Source organism: Astyanax mexicanus, chromosome 18, assembly GCF_023375975.1.
Source record: "Astyanax mexicanus isolate ESR-SI-001 chromosome 18, AstMex3_surface, whole genome shotgun sequence".
In the NCBI taxonomy this organism is placed as follows: domain Eukaryota; kingdom Metazoa; phylum Chordata; class Actinopteri; order Characiformes; family Acestrorhamphidae; genus Astyanax; species Astyanax mexicanus.
The window spans coordinates 361281-383947 of record NC_064425.1 but is presented as its reverse complement, the minus strand read 5'-3'; the positions used below and the strand labels follow the sequence as shown (position 1 = coordinate 383947).

Here is a 22667-nt window from a genome sequence, read left to right as displayed (position 1 = left end):
TAGAGACATAGTTAAGAGCACAGGTTGAAAGTATTTTACACTTACACAGTTACATGTGTTTAGACAATCTTGATGGATTGCACTTTTTAAAGTATTTTAAATTAAAATGCATTAAACTTTTAGAGAACAGTACCTTAAGTTTGTTTTTTCCAAGAAGCATCTTTCACTTTTTTTTAATGTACTCCGTGCTAATTTTAGTCACGTACAGACGCACATCTCTGAGTTTCGTCTCCTCGCGTTTAATAAAATAGATATTTGTCCACTGCTGTGCACCGTACTTACTGTACACTTTGGGCTCACCACGGTTTCCACGGAGATCCACGTTAAAAAAAAAAAACAGCAAGTGGACATGGAGGAGCTATATCGCTGCGATGTCAAGTAACCCAGAAAGCCTAAAAACTCACAGATCCTCCTGTTTTTATTAATAGCAGTCCGGATGCAGGAGTTTTATCACTAAGTAGAAGTGAGTAGAAGTGTGAGATATTTTTCACAGACACCCCTGAGATAAAAAGTATAAACTGCTGATTGTGTGTAAAATGTCATGAGAGAGATAGGATAAACAACTTTCTAATTATTTTCAGTAGTGTACACTTATATCTAGGTAGAAATTTGTAAACGATTTAATAGGTTGCATGGTTCTGAGAAAATGTAAGATGTGTGATCATGTGACTCCATCCTGTTCAATCTGCAACCAGTAAGTAACACGAAGGAAAACTCGGGCACCAAGTGGTCCAGCAGTCTAAAGCACTTCCATTATGACTGAGAGATTGCTGGTTCGAATCCTGGTCATGCAGCTTGCCATCAGCTGCCGGAGTCCTGAGAGAGCACAAAGAGTTGTTCTTGCTCTCTCTGGGTGGGTACAGTACAGTAGATGGCGCTCTCTCTTTACCCTCATCACTCCTAGGGTGATGTGGATCAGCACAAGGCTGCGTCTGTGAGCTGATGTATCAGAACCAAGTTGCTGTGCTTTCCTCCGAGTGTTAGTGCTGTGATGCTACTGGTAATGCTACAGCATCAGCAGCAGCTCAAAAAGAGGCGGAGTCTGACTTCACATGTTTTGGAGGTGTGTGCTGATCTTCTTCACCCTCCTGGTGTTGGAGCATGACTATAATGGGTGGAACAATTGGCCTGGCTAAAATTAGGAGAAAAATGGGAGAAAAAATAGAAAATAGAAAAATGGAACTCTGTTTTCTTGGGTACCTAGAAATGTTCTCAGGAAACATTTTGGCAACTTTATCACTACTATAAATGTAACTAAAAGTAGTAAATAAATGATTCTGTAACTCTGTGTCTGTAACTCTCTAAATATTATAAAAGAAAATAACTATCACTCTATTTTCTGCTGTTTTGTTAACTCTAGGCGGATGTTTCCCAGCTATAAGGTGAAAGTCACGGGGATGAACCCAAAAACCAAATATATCCTATTAATAGACATTGTTCCAGCTGATGATCATCGGTACAAGTTCTGCGACAATAAGTGGTAAGTCAAGAACCCTGATGTATGTATTTCACAGCTGTTCAATGAAAAAAAAAGGTAAAACACTGTAAAATATTCAGTGTTAAATCAACACTTTAAAAACCCTGTATCAGAGCATTTTCCGCTTTTGAACTGTTACAGGGCTGCTGTGATGGTAATCAGTTATCTACATTTATAACCTGCTGATTATTATAGCACTAGTGTTACAGTTAGTTAATACAGTGTGCAGATTTTGCTGTAGTGGTGATTCAGTGTTGAAATGTCAGCTGGGACTGACTTCCATTTAAATATCGCAATGTACGACATGCTTCAAAATATACTTCATAAAAACGTTAAAAGTATTTAAATAAAATACAAGTCTAGGTTGAGTCTCCGTTTGTCTGAACCCTTTAGAAAAACATTGATTAGTGAACTTTAATAGGGCTGAAGCATGAGCAGCTAGCCGCGGCTGCAGAGCGTCATTAGCACACAGTTAATTATTGTAAGTTACAGGCAGGAGACCTGTCAGAAGCAATGGGCTAAAAACAGCTGGGTGATGCACGCTGTCCTCTGCGTGACCCGGCGCCGCGGGCAGTGCCACATTCAGCCTATAAAAACCCAGCGCCCGCGCTCGTCCCCGCGCTGCTTCCACTGCATTCCATACCAAAACACCACCCCGTCATGAAAAAACTCAATAAAATACACGTTTTCTCAGGAGAGCCAGCGTTTTATGAGCGTTTTTTCAGTGAGAGGATAGGATGGGCCCGGATAAGAGGAGTTTGCCAACTTCGGTTCTGGATTTCCTCAGCGACACGTCAGAGACGCGCAATTAACAGTGATGTTCTGCTCAAAACAGCCAGGCTGAGTTTTAGAGAATTACTCTTATAATGCCAAAGACATGCGCAAGAACGCTCCGTGTTCGTCATGAATGAACAGATGTTCTGAATAAAACACACAATGCAACCATGCTGCTGCATCCTTCATTAAAAAAAAAACAACTTTTATTATTATATAACAGCTTTCAATCAATCAATCAATTAATCAATCAATTAATCGACCTTTATTTTGACTTAGAAATACATTGAGTTGAAGAACTCTCATTTTTTTTATGTAGCCGAACATTTACAAAAACAGGGATTGACAAAAAAAACTAAATTAACCAAACTAAATTGAATCATTTTAAAATAACAATAAATAAAAGATAAAAATATAATTAGAAATAAAAAACTTGGTTTAGTTGATAAGAAATTAAGATAAAAAAGAAGAGATTAATGCAACAAGAAAAAATTAAAGTTAAAATTAAGCTAAAACGAACTTTTACACAATACAATAAAAATATAAATACAAATAAATAAATTAACTAAATAAAAAAAATAATAATAATAAAAAGCAACAAATAGAAGTAGTATAAAACTATTAAAAACATAAAATATAAAATAAGGAAAGAAATAAAAAGCAAATAAACAACTAACAAAAGTAAAATAAAAGTTAAGAATAAATATGATTAAGTAAAACAGGTACAGGCTGTCTGATGGTGGTTAGATATTAAAAGTTTAAAATGATTTATTGACACCAGTGAGCTGAGTTTTAGAGTTTTAGAATTTCAGAGTTTTAGAGTTTTAGAGTTTTAGAATTTCAGAGTTTTAGAGTTTTAGAGTTTTAGAATTTAAGAGTTTTAGAATTTTAGAGTTTTAGAGTTTTAGAGTTTTAAAGTTTTAGAATTTTAGAGTTTTAAAGTTTTAGAAATTTAGAGTTTTAGAGTTTTAAAGTTTTAGAATTTTAGAGTTTTAAAGTTTTAGAATTTTAGAGTTTTAGAGTTTTAAAGTTTTAGAATTTTAGAGTTTTGGAGTTTTACTGCTGCTCTGTAGCTAAAAGCAGATTTTCCCGGTTCAGTAAAAACTCTCAGAATCTTGTAGTGTATTTGTGACGTTACAGTGAGAGGAGCCTTTAAACTAATCCTGTCTGACTGCTGGGAAAGACTCAGTTCTTATAGATTTAGAAGTTTTGTCTTTTAAAGTTTCTAAGTTCGTGATTTTCTTCAGGATGGTGGCTGGTAAAGCAGAGCCTGCCATGCCCGGGCGTCTCTACGTTCACCCCGACTCTCCGGCTACAGGAGCTCACTGGATGAGACAATTAGTCTCCTTTCAGAAGCTGAAGCTCACCAACAACCACCTGGACCCTTTTGGACACGTATGTTACTGTATCTGCATTTTACAGCTGATTAAATATGATTTTATGGTTATTTTAAAGCATGAGGTCCCAGATTTATTTCTAAACATTGATTCAAAATTCTGAATTGAATCAGTAAAATTAATTATTAATAATTAATTAATTAATTCATTGTGATATTTTAATGTAAAATCAACATATGATCTCTCAGGCACTCGCACTGTCTCTCTTTCTCTCTCTCTCTCTCTCTTCTCTCACTCGCGCCGTCGTCCTCTCTCTCTCTCTCTCTCTTCTCTCACTCGCACCGTCGTCCTCTCTCTCTCTCTCTCTCTCTCTCTCTCTTCTCTCACTCGCACCGTCTTCCTCTCGCTTTCTCTCTCTTACTCATGTCGTCTTCTTCTCACTTTCTCTTTTTCTCTCACTCGCGCCGTCTTCCTCTCTCTCACTCGCGCCATCGTCCTCTCTCTCTCTCTCTCTTTCTCTTACTCACGCCATCTTCCTCTCTCTCTTTCTTTCACTCGCGCCGTCATCCTCTCTCTCTCTTCCTCTCTCTCTTTCTCTTTCTCGCGCCATCATCCTCTCTTGAGCTAGTTTTATTTTAAACACTAACCCAGCACGCCTACATTCTGTAAATATAATCACACATTTACTCACTGTCCTGTGATGCTCTCAGGATGTTCAGTGTTTATCACTCGGGATCTTCTGTGTTAAAGAATTACACTTCTGACTCTTTCTCTTGGGTTTGATATAAACTTTTTGAACATAATGTAATATGTATGATGTAATCAGGAATTTGGCTACAGACTAAAACGCTCTGATCAGGAAAAAATAATTAATGAAAAACAAATATTGGTAGAGTTAGTCGTGCAATTCAGTCTAAATAAATCATATAAACAAAGTTTCTGCATATTGCTTTTTAACAGTGCACAGTAAGTGTGCTTTTTCAAATACAGGACAGACACTGACCAACAATGTAGTGTTCTAAATAAACCCACTGTGAGCTTAAAAATTAAACATTTAAATATTTCCAAAATGTTTAAAGATTCAAGATTGAAGATTTTTATTGTCACGTCACAGAGTACAGGTGTACATGTGCAGAGAATAATATTTACAAGAAGATTAATAAAATAAAATATAATATAAAATAAGACATACAGATAGATAGAAAGATAGAAGTAAAATGCACCTGCTTACTCTGCAAATTGGACCGAACCAATTGATCCTTTAAATTGGAAGCTCTTTTGTGATTAACAGTAGGAACTAAAATAATTCATCATGGGCGCTGAAGACTAGGTCTACTAGATAAAATTGAAGCCTAAAACAGGACTGGGTTTAACGGGTTAAAGATGAAATTAAATAATAAGATTAAATTCTTAGATTTTTAACGAGGCTTTTAAAGAATTTCTCTAAGACCCAGTGAAGAAGCGTGAGCTGAAGCGTGAGCTGAAGCGTGAGCATTGCTGCACGAGTGCTCTGTATGTAAATGTGGAATACATGGGTCATCTCCACAGAGAGAGAGAGCAGAGGTGAGGAGTCTGACCGTGGCAGCGCTGCCCAGAAGGATTGTGGGATAGCTTGTCCGAAGTCATCGCGTCACGGCCGAGCTCATTAGGTTCATAACCTGCCGGATCCGCACAGGGTCGACCTGTCAGAACCGCTCCGGCGCCGCCGACCTGACGAGCCCCAGTAATGAGGCCAGTGAGAGACTGCTAAGCTCCACTGACGCTCCGCACCAGCAGTGACACCACAGAGAGAGCACTACTGCACTACTGCACAATACACTACTGCACTACTGCACTAGTGCACAATACACACCCACACCAGCAGGGACACCACAGAGCGAGCACTGCTGCACTACTGCACCATACACACTCACACCAGCAGGGAGACCACAGAGAGAGCACTACTGCACTACTGCACTACTGCACTAGTGCACAATACACACCCACACCAGCAGGGACACCACAGAGCGAGCACTGCTGCACTACTGCACTACTGCACAATACACACTCAAACCCACACCAGCAGAGACACCACACAGAGAGCACTACTGCACTGCCGCACTACTGCATTACTGCACAATACACACTCACACCAGCAGAGACACCACAGACAGAGCACTACTGCACTACTGCACCATACACACTCACACCAGCAGGGACACCACACAGAGAGCACTACTGCACTACTGCACCATACACACTCAAACCCACACCAGCAGGGAGACCACAGAGCAAGAGCAGTGCTACTACTGCACTACTGCAGTGCACTACTGCACTACTGCACCATACACACTCACACCAGCAGGGACACCACAGAGAGAGCACTGCTGCACTACTGCACCATACACACTCACACCAGCAGGGACACCACAGAGAGAGCACTGCTGCACTACTGCACCATACACACTCACACCCACACCAGCAGGGACACCACAGAGAGAGCACTGCTGCACTACTGCACCATACACACTCACACCCACACCAGCAGGGACACCACAGAGCGAGCACTGCTGCACTGCCGCACTACTGCATTACTGCACAATACACACTCACACCAGCAGGGACACCACAGAGAGAGCACTGCTGCACTGCCGCACTACTGCATTACTGCACAATACACACTCACACCCACACCAGCAGGGACACCACAGAGCGAGCACTGCTGCACTACTGCACCATACACACTCACACTCACACCAGCAGGGACACCACAGAGCGAGCACTGCTGCACTACTGCACCATACACACTCACACTCACACCAGCAGGGACACCACAGAGAGAGCACTGCTGCACTACTGCACCATACACACTCACACTCACACTCACACCAGCAGGGACACCACAGAGCGAGCACTGCTGCACTACTGCACCATACACACTCACACTCACACCAGCAGGGACACCACAGAGCGAGCACTGCTGCACTACTGCACCATACACACTCACACTCACACCAGCAGGGACACCACAGAGCGAGCACTGCTGCACTACTGCACCATACACACTCACACTCACACCAGCAGGGACACCACAGAGCGAGCACTGCTGCACTACTGCACCATACACACTCACACTCACACCAGCAGGGACACCACAGAGAGAGCACTGCTGCACTACTGCACCATACACACTCACACCCACACCAGCAGGGACACCACAGAGCGAGCACTGCTGCACTACTGCACCATACACACTCACACTCACACCAGCAGGGACACCACAGAGCGAGCACTGCTGCACTGCCGCACTACTGCATTACTGCACAATACACACTCACACCAGCAGGGACACCACAGAGAGAGCACTACTGCACTACTGCACCATACACACTCACACTCACACCAGCAGGGACACCACAGAGAGAGCACTGCTGCACTACTGCACCATACACACTCACACTCACACTCACACCAGCAGGGACACCACAGAGCGAGCACTGCTGCACTACTGCACCATACACACTCACACTCACACCAGCAGGGACACCACAGAGCGAGCACTGCTGCACTACTGCACCATACACACTCACACTCACACCAGCAGGGACACCACAGAGCGAGCACTGCTGCACTACTGCACCATACACACTCACACTCACACCAGCAGGGACACCACAGAGCGAGCACTGCTGCACTACTGCACCATACACACTCACACCCACACCAGCAGGGACACCACAGAGCGAGCACTGCTGCACTACTGCACCATACACACTCACACTCACACCAGCAGGGACACCACAGAGAGAGCACTGCTGCACTACTGCACCATACACACTCACACCCACACCAGCAGGGACACCACAGAGCGAGCACTGCTGCACTACTGCACCATACACACTCACACTCACACCAGCAGGGACACCACAGAGCGAGCACTGCTGCACTGCCGCACTACTGCATTACTGCACAATACACACTCACACCAGCAGGGACACCACAGAGAGAGCACTGCTGCACTGCCGCACTACTGCATTACTGCACAATACACACTCACACCAGCAGAGACACCACAGACAGAGCACTACTGCACTACTGCACTACTGCACCACACACACTCACACCAGCAGGGAGACCAGAGAGAGAGCACTACTGCACTACTGCACCATACACAGTCAAACCCACACCAGCAGAGACACCACAGAGAGAGCACTACTGCACTACTGCACTACTGCACCATACACACTCACACCAGAAGGGAGACCACGGCTAGCCCAGAGCTTCTCTTTCTGACTGAGCACTACAGCACTAGTGCACAGTACACACTCTAACCCACAGCCACACACACTGGACCCACAGCAGGGCCCTGCTACAAACAAAGTGGCCTTAAACACAGACGCCAGCGCTTCCACCAATCACAGCGCACCTTTTACAGTCATGACCAAGGTAACTCAGGGTAACTCTCATATCCTCATAGCCTCAAGCTCTGTGCCAATAGTAGAATATGTTTTTCTACATTTGAGAGATTACACAGTGAAAATAGTGCAATAACAGTGTAATAACAGTGCAATAACAGTGTAATAACACTGCAATAACAGTTTAATAACAGTGCAATAACACTGCAATATTAGTGCAATAACAGTGTAATTACACTGCAATAACACTGCAATATCAGTGCAATAACAGTGTAATAACACTGCAATAACACTGCAATATTAGTGCAATAACAGTAAAATGACAGTGCAGTAAAACTAGTATCTCCATCTTTGTGGATTTTTAGTTTACTACATAATTTAAACAGATAAATGGTCTCTTACACTGTGTCAAAGTTTCTTGATGAATGGACCAATAGAAATATTTCAGAATGACCTGAAATAAACTCTTTTTACATTAATTTCCATTGAAAGTTTAGCTTAGAGGGTTTTTTTTTCTCTGCTGTTTTGGAGATACTTGTTTTTCATTGGACAGAGATGATATGCAGTGTACAGAAGGTCAAGGTCTATAGTATTCAGTGTTGCATGATTAATTGTCTTTAAAGAAGCATATTAGTGTTAAAATCGTATCACACACATAGAACAGCTGATCCCTCCACCATCTGCTATTTACATGACCTCTATAGACAGACAGGAAAGTTCCACTGCAGTGCTGTTAATCTCTGTACAAAACCACATGGTATATTTTCTCTTTAAAAAAAATCATCTATATATAACCAATGAGACAGACCTGACCATCGCTGGTTTAATCAATACATTTACTCAGTACAGCACACAGTTCTGCAGCTGTATTCACTTTATATCAAACAGCTTTATCTCAAAACGCCAGTCATACGTATGTGTCTACATTGACAAACGATGAATCTATTAGGCTAGTTTCTTAGATCTATTTTTTTTTTATGGCTGTGTGAACGTGCCAAATCTGATTTTTTCAAACCAGATTTGAGTTTGGCTACGTTCACATTACAGGCTACGTTGCTCAAATCTGATTTTTTGCTCAGATCAGATTTGTCTATCTTGATGGCTCACATTCACAAATGTAAGTGACATTAATGTGAACGGTCAAATCATGCAGAATTTGCGTCTTTTTGCTTTTACGCATTAGCATTAGCGCTACGTGCTTCTCTCACATCTCTTGGTGCAGCTGTGCAGCTTTTTTTCACCTCCTGAATCTGAGCATGAACTTCAGAGCAGCTGTTTACTCTCCACTCCAGCAAAAGATGCTCCACATATGAGCTGCTAACTCATCCATTAAAAGTACAGTGGTACATTTTCAACATTCTGTATTAAAGCAGCTTCACACTGCGCAGATATACAGATATACACACTGCAACACAGGATCTTCTCCCTATATTTACCTTCTTACTCCCGTACCAGACAGCTCTGACCAATCAGAGGAGACGATGTGCTTGCATAGTTTATTTGTACACATTTAGGTTTATACCTGTGTGAAAACAAACCAAACAGAAGGAGAAAACGCTCCAAATAAACCAACTCATCAATTGATCCGGATCATAGAAATGTTCACAACTACAGGTGTGAAAACAAACTTACATTTGTGAATGTGAACCATCAAGACACACAAATCTGATCTGAGCAAAAAATCTGATCTGAGCAATGTGGCTTATCATGTGAACGTAGCCTAACTCATTCATTTAGTTAAACTCATTCATTTAGGCTGTCCAGCATCGTAAAGGTGAATGAGTGAGTAAATAAGTGAGTGAGTGAGTAAGTGAGTGAATAAGTAAATGAGTGAATGAATGAGTGAGTAAGTGAATGAGTGAGTAAATAAGTGAGAGAATAAGTGAATGAGTGAGTAAATAATGAGTGAGTAAATAAGTGAGTGAGTAAATAATGAGTGAGTGAATGAGTGAGTGAGTGAGTAAGTGAGTGAATAAGTAAATGAGTGAATGAATGAGTGTGTAAGTGAATGAGTGAGTAAATAAGTGAGTGAGTGAATAAGTGAGTAAATAAGTGAGTGAGTGAATAAGTGAATAAATAAGTGAGAGAATAAGTGAATGAGTGAGTAAATAAGTGAGTGAGTAAATAATGAGTGAGTAAATAAGTGAGTGAGTGAGTGAGTAAGTGAGTGAATAAGTAAATGAGTGAATGAATGAGTGAGTAAGTGAATGAGTGAGTAAATAAGTGAGTAAGTGAATAAGTGAGTAAATAAGTGAGAGAATAAGTGAATGAGTGAGTAAATAAGTGAGTGAGTAAATAATGAGTGAGTGAATGAGTGAGAGAATGAGTGAGAGAGTGTTGGTCTGACCGGCGGTTGCCCTGTATGCAGTAGAGTTGTGACTCCGTTAGAGAGGGGCGGGGCCGAGCTGATGGACTCGGGGAGGCGGGGTGGTGAAAGGAAAAGCTCTGATGCTGATTGGACGTGACAGATCAGCGCTGGGACGACCCTGACCCCACGCTCTGCTGAGCTCCCAACAAACGACCCCTCTGATCAGACTGGTGCCAGCGAGTCCTACAGTCTCTCAAATAAACACACGCAACCAGCTAATAGGATTACTTACAATTCAACAATATCACAAAAAACCCTGACATATATACAGCTCTGAAAATTAATAATAGATAATAAAATAATAATAACTCTCCCACTGTAAAAGCCAGTCTCTTCATTGCATTATTGAATTATTGCATTGTTATGGCCATTTTTGTTAGTTTGGAGCATGCCGTGAGTGTGTGATTATTTGGAAAGAGACTTCAGAGATCTTTGGTCTGGAATTCAGGCGACTTCTGCTTGTTGTAAGAACCCAATCCCCCCTTTCTGATAAGTGAAGCCAGTAAGTAGAGATAACAGAGTTAAAAGGGAGGAGATGTGGTGATGAAAGGTTTTGCAAAAACTTGTCATGGACACCTGAACCAGGCAGACGGTTTTTATAGGATGTTAAGTTAAGAGGAGGGGATTTAGGCATGTTCCTTTTCTAATTTTTATGCTCAACATTAAAATTGGAGATTGCATGTCACGGGAGCCAAAAACAGAACAGACAATCGTGGATACCAAACACTTTTTACAATTTATTAAACAAGTGGTCAGGCTCATAAGAATATTCAGGGGCAGGCAGGGTCAATAATCAAATAGCAGCATAAACAAACAACATACCAGAGTGAGCAGGCAATGAGGTCATACACAGGAAATCCACAACAAGGCAAAAAAGAGCAAGGCAAAAGGACGGTCAAAAATAGGTCAATAATATAACAGTTAACAAAAAAATACTGCTAAGCAAAAAGGGTAGGAAACAAAAGGTCAAAACCACAAAGGAACTGCGAGGTAGAAGAGCTATGAAAATAGATTCAATACCGGGCGAGGAGTGAGTGAAAGTATGGGCTAATTATACAAGAGAGTCCAGGTGTGAGCAATCTCAGTAGTACGGTGAGCTGGAACACCGATGCATCACGTGATCCGGCATGTCTAGAGGGTTAACTCAAAAAGTCAAAAACGGAGTATATTCATATAAAGCCAATATATTATACTATATATTACTGTCACAAAATAAATGTTCGTTACACTATTCCATTTTTTTCCCCAAGTTTTCCATATCTGCACAGCTAACAGTTATGGTAATCTGAGCCACAACTATGAGTGTGATCTCTCTTCACTTTTAGTGATCTGACACAGATGTCTGACAGAGCGATGTTTTCTCCTTCAGATCATCCTGAACTCTATGCACAAATATCAGCCCCGGCTGCACATCGTAAAAGCAGACGAGAACAACGCCTTCGGCTCTAAGAACACAGCTTACTGCACTCACGTGTTCCACGAAACCACGTTTATCTCTGTGACGTCCTACCAGAACCATAAGGTACCTCAAGCTTATACGCTCAGTCACACGCAGAAATACAGGTGTTGGACAATGAAACTGAAACACCTGTCATCATTTTAGTGTGGGATTTTAGGTTTCATGGCTAAATTGGAGCAGCCTGGTGTTCAATCTTCATTAATTGCACATTGCACCAGTAAGAGCAGAGTGTGAAGGTTCAATTAGCAGGGTAAGAGCACAGTTCTGCTCTAAATATTACAATACACACAACATTATGGGAGACATACCAGAGTTCAAAAGAGGACAAATTGTTGGTGCACGTCTTGCTGGAGCATCTGTGACCAAGACAGCAAGTCTTTGTGATGCATCAAGAGCCACGGTATCCAGGGTAATGTCAGCATACCACCAAGAAGGACCAACCACATCCAACAGGATTAACTGTGGACGCTGTAAGAGGAAGCTGTCTGAAAGGGATGTTCGGGTGCTAACCCGGATTGTATCCAAAAAACATAAAACCACGGCTGATCAAATCACGCAGAATTCAATGTGCACCTCAACTCTCCTGTTTCCACCAGAACTGTCCGTCACCACAATCAATTACTGTGCTCTAAAACCAGGTGTTTCAGTTTCATTCTCCAACCCTGTATATATTTAATGAATGGGAGATTGTGTTTTAATGTAGCTGAAGGAAATGATGTAACTGCATATTATTAACATTTCTCTTTTTGCAGATAACACAGTTAAAGATTGAGAACAATCCGTTTGCCAAAGGTTTTCGTGGAAGTGATGAGGGAGACCTGCGTGTATCCAGGCTGCAAGGGTAGGTAAAATATAAAAAAAAAAAACTATAAATTATCTAATTATATAAATATACAGCTCTGGAAAAAATGAAGAGAGCACTTCAGTTTCTGAATCAGTTTCTCTTATTTTGTTTATGGTTTATGTTTGAGTAAAATGAACATTGTTGTACAACATATCTTTGTATACTAGATGTACACAAATTCTCACACAAAATAATGATAGTAGGATTAAGAAAATCCATCCTATATAGTTTGGACAGATATTCATGTATGGTTCATGACCTTCAGATAATGTTTTTTATTAGTTTTTAAAGCATGTTTTGGTATTAGTGTTTAGTAGTGGATCAGGTAAGCAGTTCCACTCTTTTATGGCTCTGTAAATCACTGTTTTACACATGTAATTGTAATTGTAATTGTAATTTAGCTCTTGGTGGTTTAAAGTAATTTTTTGTTGAGTATCTGGCAGTATTAGTTTCTCTCTGTTATTTTTTGTAATTGATCAGAAAGGCCCACTGGATATTTAAGATCAATAGTGTTCTTTATGAGAGGTTTATTTTAAACCTATCTTGAACCTTCAGACACTTTAGGAATATGTCCGGAACAGAGAAGTGGATCTTTTCGCAGGATAGGGTGCTGCAAATTAGAGAAATATCTAAAAATCTTCCTGTTCAATCATACATACACTTAGGTTTGAGCCCAGTAAAATATATGAATCATACAAAACAGTGTTTAAAAAAACATTGTATAAATTGTATAAATAGGGTTAATAGTGTCAATTTTTTTTATCACAGGTACATTAACCTATAGGACACGTTGCTTCTGGTTCTTTAATCTGCTCTTATTTCAGTTCAGTTTCTATAGAAATGAAGGAAATAGAACTACAGTACTGATCTTTTTCTACAGTAATATATTGTGTATATGTTGCACTGTATATATAATAAAATGATCGTGGTATAATTGTCTCTGCAGGAAAGATTACCCAGTGATCTCTAAGAACATGGTCCGGCAGCGGCTCATCTCCTCACACCCTCACCTGTCCGGGAAGTTGAGTTCAGGTGTTCTGACTGGTCACCCACAGGTCCACTCCCACTACCAGTACGAGACTGGAGTCCCGCTGCCCAGTTCAGACCCACAGGAGCCCCTGACCAGCCCGTTCACTTCCAGCAGAGAATCCAGTCTGATTTACCACTGCTTCAAACACAGAGGTAATGTAGCACAGTGCAGCAGCTAACGCTAACGCTAACTGGGGTGGGCAATATAGAAAAAATATACGGGCCATTCAAACGAATGTGTGCAGTCTGTTTGTTTTAACTTTTCAAAATTAAACGTATTTTTATATTTTTTCAAATCTAATAACACATATATTTGACTTATATTTCAAATCAGGCAGCTTTACTCAATTTTTTATGAGGTTTCTAAACTGAAGAGGTTTTACAATTTTCTCAGTCCTGTTACCAAAATTCACGTGACATTTAAAAAGCATGTTTAAAAGCAGGTCCACTCTTTTTTTTCTCTCAAAAATGTCTTTATATTAAAGAAATATTTGACTGCCTGTTAAATAATTGATATTTATGTCCTGTTCGATTGATCAATATTGATATTCATTCCTGTTACTGGCACTCAGTCCTGTTATTGGAACTCACCCCTGTTACTGTTTATGTTTTAAGTAATGGGACTGAAAGTAACAGGAGTAAGTTTTTAGCATAAAATTAGCAAAAACATGAAAAATAGCTAAATGGCAGCTATGCTAATATCATGAGGACACTGAGCACATTCTAGTGATTTTACAAGTCTACATCTACAACCGGAAGTCACATCATCAGCTGGTTCTGAAGATCATGGGAAGACCAAAATTAAGTTCCCTTATTCGTTTTTCTGTATATTTGATCTTATTGTAACTCCGACTGAGAAGATCAACCTCAACACTCAGTCCTGTTACCTAAATTAATTCTTACATCTTATTTCTTAACTATTTTTTTTTTTTTTGTGGAAAAGTCACTAGAATGGGCTCAGTGTCCTCATGCTATTTAGATATTTTTCATGTTTTTTTGACAATTCTATGCTAAAATCGAATTCCTGTTACTTTCAGTCCTGTTACTCAAAACATAAAAAAGTAACAGGATTTAGTGCCAATAACGGGAGTGATTTTTCTGGTCATAAATATCAATTATTTGAGCATGCAGAAAACCAAAACATGCTTTTTAAATGTCACATGAATTTTTGTAAACATTTTCGGATTAGAAACCTTGTAAAACAAATTTAGTAAAGCTGTTTGAGTTCGACCAGTACATGTTTTGAATAGTTAAATATATGTGTTATTAGAGTTTAGTAGTTATATATATATGTTGTTAGATTAAAATTAAACAACAAGCAATTGGCACCCATTCGGTGAATGGCCCTTCAAATAAGTCTATATAAAACAGTAAAGTAAATAAACAGAACCCACTACATTTTGGACACCCAACGTTTTTATTATTATTTTTTAAACTTTGTTTTTATTGAGTTTTATTTATTTTTCAACATACAAAAAAAAAGAAATAAAAACAGACAGAACAACAGAAAAGGCAGATCAGGCATTTGACCATTACGGTTGGTTTTGATGTTTTTTTGAAAGCATCAATGAAGCCTATGATGTTTAGAAAAGTGCATTTTTATATAATTTATCATAATTTACCAAAACATCATATCACATCGCCCACCCCAGTACAAAGCGCTGTAAGCGTAAGTTTAACCATGTGTCTCTCAGATCTGTTTAGTCTGTGGCTGCTGTGTCTGTCCGTGTTCCTGATCGTCTCCTCGTCTCTCCTGCAGATAACTCCCGGCACTTGGAGCTGGGCTGTAAGCGGCCGTATCTTGATGGAGCTCCGTCAGCCGTTCCTGAGGAGCACTACTTCCGCTCGCCTCCGTCATACGAGCCTCCGTTACTGAGCCACTCCTACTGCGGCGGCGGCGAGGCGCTGAGCTCCAGAGACGCCTGCATGTACGGGGGTATGGAGGTGGAGGCGGGTGCCGGGGGGGCGGTGGGTTCTGAGGAACTTCCTCCACCCTCGCTGAACTGCAACATGTGGGCGTCGGTGCAGCCGTACCCTCGCTATGGCGTGCAGACTGTGGAGGCTGTGCCCTACCAGCCCTTTACCGCCCACTTCTCCAGCACCGCCACCGCCGCCACCGCCGTGGTGCCGCACCACTCGCCGACCGTGCAGCGTCCTCAACCGGCTCCTCCCCTTCCTGAGCTCATGTCCTTCACCGCACAGCGAGCTCTACCACCACCGGCTCCTTCCTCCTCCTCATCATCATCATCCTCACCCTCCGGCACCGGGTCCCGCGACAGAACCGCCCACCCGCCTCTGTACCACAGGAAATCCGCCGGCTCTCCTCTGAGACCCCACAGAGATTACTCAGCCTACCCCTGCCAAAGCCCCACCCCCAGAGACCCCGTCTACCAGTACCACCAGATGGGTCTCAGCAGCATAGGAGCCCCCCCGCACTGGACTGATAGCTAAAGCTAAGCTAAAGCTAGGGGGAGATTAGATTAGAGGTGTGTGAAATGGTCAGGTGTCAGGTGATGAGGTTTACCTGTTACACTGTAAACCCGGATACGCTGAATTTACTTCAAAAAAAAAGAAAGAAGGAATTTGAGGAAACTGGTTGCCTTAAAAATGTTAAGTAATGGGGAATGAAAACTTGAGTTAGCATAACTTAGAACATCAAGTTATTACAACTAAAGAAGAAGTAGATTTAACTTTTTAAATGTTTTGTTATACTGTAAAACCGGATAAGTTGAGTTGAGTAAACTTAAGCTTTTTTACCCATTACTTAACTTTTTTAAGGCAACCAGTTTCCTCAAACTTTTTAAGTAAACTCAACTTATCTGGTCTTACAGTTTAACAAAAATTTTAAAAAGTAAAATCAACTCCCCCTTTAGTTGTAATAACTTTTTAAATAATGTTTTAAATTTATGCTAACTTACAAAGTTTGAGGAAACCGGTTGCCTTAAAAAAGTTAAGTAATAGGGAATAAAAACTTGAGTTAGCATAACTTAGAACATCAAGTTATTACAACTAAAGGGGAAGTTGATTTATTTGTAAGGTAGTCCAGGGGGAAACACTACACACTGATGGTGAGTGTCTGTCAGAAACTGTTGGACACGCCCAGTATGCAAATAGATTGTGACAGAAGCCAATGACAAAACAGACTAAACTCAGTTATTATAAGTTGATTCAACTCAAAGATCTCAGTGTGAATAGTAATACTAAAATAGTTGAGTATTGTTTAGAAATATCCAATTTTATATAAAACTGACTTAAATCATTTGAGTTTAAACAGCGTCTGGGTTTACAGTGGACCTGTTGCCTTAGAGAAGTGGTGGTTGCCATACCCGGTCCTGGTGTTCCCCTGCAATCCCCCCCCCCCTCAACCATTCTGAAATATTCTTGTGGTTTTTTTTTTTGTGTTATTTCTATGCAACACGTACACATACTTCAACTCAGGATAAAATAAAATAAAAGTAAAATTAAATACATTTTTTGCTCATTAGTTGATCTTTTAGTTTAATTAGAAGCAGGAAAACAGCAAGATATGCAAGAGGTTCTCCCACGATGAGGGTTTAGAAACCCAGACCCAAGCTGTGTTCCAATAACTAAGATGCAGTAGATGTAGAACAGGACCTTTTTAGAACTGTTTTATGAAGAGTGTGGAATATATATATATATATATATATATATATATATATATATATATATATATATATATATATATATATATATATATATATATATATATATATATATATATATATATATATATACAGCTCTGTGAAAAAGAAAAAAAATGATTTAGCTATATTTATGTTTGAGTAAAATGAACATTGTTGTTTTATTCTATAAACTACAGACAACATTTCTCCCAAATTACAAATAATTGTGATCATCCATCTTCCTCTTGATTATATTCCAGAGGATTTTAATTTGGTAAAATCAAAGAAACTCATCATTTTTAAGTGCTCTCTTATTTTTTCCAGAGCTATATATATGAAACAGTCCAATTAGGCTTTGGGTAGATGTCACATGCTAAGTTTAAACATTTTAAAGGCTAAGCACCAGCTAATATGAAATTGCCAAACAGCCTATATATATATATATACACACAGTCTAAAGTCCCTGAGTTCCTATCTTGTGATTATCGATGGTTAAAAAACATTTTATCCAACAAATTTAAGGAGCTTAACAGCGTAAAAGACTAATATTAGTATTTGGCAATGCACATTTTCTTTGTCATACGTGACGTAGATGGTGGAAAATAATAAGTTGAACCACATAAATTAAAGATGATGCAAAATGACTAAAAGGTGTGTAGTTTTTAGCTGCACTAAAGAAACCAACAAGAAATGTCAACAGCCTCCGTGATCAAGGAAGTAAACAGGGTAAGTGCAGTGCAGTAATTAGCTCGGCTAGTTAGCAATATAGCTAATTACTCGCCTGGCTAAGAGTCGTCCTTCCCTGCAGTCGGAAAAGCAGGTCTGAATTCTAGGCTAAAAGTAATTCATGTATTTGGATTATGGAGATTTATAGTTATTTATAAATTCGACTTTCAGATTATAAACTATACTAGCTAGCACGCATCTATAATAGCTCAATTTAAAATTTCCAATATTCGTTATTTACTTGTTTAGCCTTAGTTAGCAAGCTGAAGGGATGCCTGGCTAGCTCACCTATATATGTGATAAATTTGTGTGTTTGGTTTAACTAAAATATCAGTAATTTGAAATATATCGTCGCTGTCCAAAAAAAAACACTTATCTCCAAAGTAGCAACTTTACAATAGAGAGAAAAAAAAACATGTAAAAGACAATGTAAAAAGAGTTTATTTCAGGTCATTTTGAAGAAGAGTTTCTATTGGTCCGTTCATCAAGAAATTTTGGCTCAGTGTAAGCGACAGATTGTCTGTTCAAATTATGTAGTAAACTAAAAATCCACAAAAATGGAGATAAGTGTTTTTCATAGGACAGCGACGATATATGAAAAATATCTTTAGAATCTAAAGAACCAGCACTGGAAAATTCCCAGTACAAGTCTATTCACTGTTTTCCACCTTCTGGAATTTCAGTAGCAACTTAATTTACTTGAATTCTTTGATTTAATACGTGATTGTCATTTTTAATTCATGTTTACATTTTTAGAAGCTAAAACAATGTAAAATATTAGGGAGGTTCTTTTAGGTGGTGCTTAGCCTTTGGTAAAAGAACTCTTAACTTTGATGTGGAGGTTTCACTTCCTGCCCAGTTGTCACGGTGCTGTTTCACTTTTTTTCCCTTCACACTGTACTTGTGCAGAGAAGTGTGAGTAATTGAGGGACACAAAGGATACATCAGCTGCGTCCTTCAATTTTTACCAAACTTTGGCTGCATTTCCTGCCTGTAAATTAAGAATGCTTTAGTTTGGTCTACAGTCTAGTCATTGGAACGCAGCTACGGTCTGTACGATAAAAAACAATGAGATTATTATTATTTTTCTATACAGCCATAATGCTAAAATGCCAAGCAAAGCCATAATACTGTAGTGAAGTGCAGAGTTTTAAATCTATATAGGCCATAAGGTATTATTAACCCCCTCCCCTCCCAGTATGATGCTCTCTGTATCTATGTCATATTTATTTGAGTATGGTATATGTTTTTTTTGTTGCACTTACTTTTACAGTGGATGGGAATTTCACACAGAGATTAAAGATAAGCATAATTCTGCTCTAAATCTAAAAAAAACAGTGCCAAGTGTGTTTCAAAGCACAACATGTGTGTATGCCTATCAGTGTGATCAAGTTGTCGGAAAGTTGAGATTTTGGCGTAAATAAATTGTTGTTTTATGGAGAGCGTTTGTTTGTTTTAGTGATTTTAGTTTGTTTTTGCTGTGGTGCAATATGGTACAACTTCAATAACTGCTTATTATTATTGCTCATAATGAATATATTCACTGAATTAAGTCAAATTCACTGAATTAAGTCAAATTCACACTGTGAATTAAGTCAAATTCACACAGAGGATGGTTTGTATAAGTTGTGAGGTGTTATCTTGTTAAAACAAGGTGAAAGAGGCCTGATCGGAGGTTCCATTTCCCATTTTTGCCTTTTTTTGGCTAGAATTGACGATGCAAACAGACAAGCAACTCAACATATCTCTAGTTTATCTTGTGCTATGTTTTTATTAGCTTCCCTGGGACGTGCCAAAAGTGATGGGACACAATACACAATACAATAAATAGGTTTAGCATATCAGTGTATACTTTTAATATATTTAAAATCACTTCCAAAGATGAATATCAAATTATGTTTAATTCTTTTTATGCAAACCCTGGGTGATGTTCAATTTTAAGGTCAATTTTGTCAATTTTGAGGTCCATTCAGGACCAAGCATGTATTTATAGCTCAAATGTGTGTGTGCTGGTAGCAGAGAAAGATAAATTTGAGTAATGCTTTATAATACAGCCCGTGTTTTAGAGTAATAAAGTACCTTTTACTTCTCTGGATGAACCAGTACTTTCAAAATACTTACCGATTTCTACAGGTACTTTAACAGTACATATAAATAAATTACAACCAGGGACAAGAGTGTAACAACCAGGTAACCCTCTGAAACATATCTTTTACTTTCCCAACACTTGGTGAATGAATGAATGAATTAAGTTCAACTTGTAAAGCGCTTACAGTTTACAGGTTTTACACACAACCATTTATACCCAACACTCATCCACACACCAGTGAGAAGAGGCAGCCAATAGCGCACAGCGTACTCTCAACCGGAAACAACCCCGTCCACCTGGAGGAGGACTGTATCCAGCACTACAGCATTTACCCAGAACAGAGTGACAATTTATATCCGAGCACAGTCATACATACATTTACACTTACTTACATACCACACACTTTACACATATATACACACAGATCAATTTAGAATATTCACTTCACCTGATCTTCATGTTTTTGGACACACAGACACAGAGAGAACATGGAAACTCCAACCAGATAGAGACTTGAACCCAAGACCCCAGTGCTGGGAGTTGAACGTGCTAACCACTAAACCACCGTACCGTGGGGAAAACTGTACTTTATGAATCAGTAAATACAAAATATTTACGGGGTCCTACTCTTACTTAAATGTAGGTAGAAATAAAGAAACAACAGGGAGCAGGCTGTATTACGTAGTGTACAGTGTTTTACTGTTCTTACTCTATAAGTACTCAGTATTTACTCAGTAATTACTCAGTAACAACAGAGAGCTAGGCTGTATTACGTAGTGTACAGTGTTTTACTGTTCTTACTCTATAAGTACTCAGTATTTACTCAGTAATTACTCAGTAACAACAGAGAGCTAGGCTGTATTACGTAGTGTACAGTGTTTTACTGTTCTTACTCTATAAGTACTCAGTATTTACTCAGTAATTACTCAGAAACAACAGGAAGTGTCAGGCTGTATTATGTAGTGTACAGTGTTTTACTGTTCTTACTCTATAAGTACTCAGTATTTACTCAGTAATTACTCAGAAACAACAGGGAGCAGGCTGTATTACGTAGTGTACAGTGTTTTACTGTTCTTACTCTATAAGTACACAGTATTTACTCAGTAATTACTCAGAAACAACAGGGAGCAGGCTGTATTACGTAGTGTACAGTGTTTTACTGTTCTTACTCTATAAGTACACAGTATTTACTCAGTAATTACTCAGAAACAACAGGGAGCAGGCTGTATTACGTAGTGTACAGTGTTTTACTGTTCTTACTCTATAAGTACACAGTATTTACTCAGTAATTACTCAGAAACAACAAGGAGCAGGCTGTATTACGTAGTGTACAGTGTTTTACTGTTCTTACTCTATAAGTACACAGTATTTACTCAGTAATTACTCAGTAACAACAGGAAGTGTCAGGCTGTATTACGTAGTGTACAGTGTTTTACTATTCTTACTCTATAAGTACTCAGTATTTACTCAGTAATTACTCAGAAACAACAGGAAGTGTCAGGCTGTATTATGTAGTGTACAGTGTTTTACTGTTCTTACTCTATAAGTACACAGTATTTACTCAGTAATTACTCAGTAATAACAGAGAGCTAGGCTGTATTACGTAGTGTACAGTGTTTTACTATTCTTACTCTATAAGTACACAGTATTTACTCAGTAATTACTCAGAAACAACAAGGAGCAGGCTGTATTACGTAGTGTACAGTGTTTTACTGTTCTTACTCTATAAGTACACAGTATTTACTCAGTAATTACTCAGTAACAACAGGGAGCAGGCTGTATTATGTAGTATACAGTGTTTTACTGTTCTTACTCTATAAGTACACAGTATTTACTCAGTAATTACTCAGTAACAACAGGAAGTGTCAGGCTGTATTACGTAGTATACAGTGTTTTACTATTCTTACTCTATAAGTACTCAGTATTTACTCAGTAATTACTCAGAAACAACAGGAAGTGTCAGGCTGTATTATGTAGTGTACAGTGTTTTACTGTTCTTACTCTATAAGTACACAGTATTTACTCAGTAATTACTCAGAAACAACAGGGAGCAGGCTGTATTACGTAGTGTACAGTGTTTTACTATTCTTACTCTATAAGTACACAGTATTTACTCAGTAATTACTCAGTAACAACAGGAAGTGTCAGGCTGTATTACGTAGTGTACAGTGTTTTACTATTCTTACTCTATAAGTACTCAGTATTTACTCAGTAATTACTCAGTAATAACAGGGAGCAGGCTGTATTACGTAGTGTACAGTATTTTACTGTTCTTACTCTATAAGTACACAGTATTTACTCAGTAATTACTCAGAAACAACAGGAAGTCTCAGGCTGTATTATGTAGTGTACAGTGTTTTACTGTTCTTACTCTATAAGTACAGAGTATTTACTCAGTAATTACTCAGAAACAACAGGAAGTCTCAGGCTGTACTATGTAGTGTACAGTGTTTTACTGTTCTTACTCTCTAAGTACACAGTATTTAGTAATTAGTAATTACTCAGTAACAACAGGGAGCAGGCTGT

At 39.2% G+C, this 22667-nt stretch overlaps 1 protein-coding gene across 1 annotated transcript in view; it reads left to right on the top strand.

Annotated features, from left to right (window-relative positions):
- Window positions 1-17347, top strand: part of tbx4 (T-box transcription factor 4) — a 37861-nt gene extending 20514 nt beyond the window's left edge. Inside the window, exons 4-9 of the mRNA XM_022675350.2 lie at window positions 1361-1480; window positions 3499-3646; window positions 11720-11872; window positions 12562-12650; window positions 13600-13835; window positions 15442-17347. Of these exons, the coding sequence (XP_022531071.2) occupies window positions 1361-1480; window positions 3499-3646; window positions 11720-11872; window positions 12562-12650; window positions 13600-13835; window positions 15442-16133 (1438 nt within the window). The 3' untranslated portion in view covers window positions 16134-17347. The remainder of the gene's footprint in view (window positions 1-1360; window positions 1481-3498; window positions 3647-11719; window positions 11873-12561; window positions 12651-13599; window positions 13836-15441) is intronic.
- The last annotated feature ends 5320 nt before the right edge of the window (window positions 17348-22667 follow it).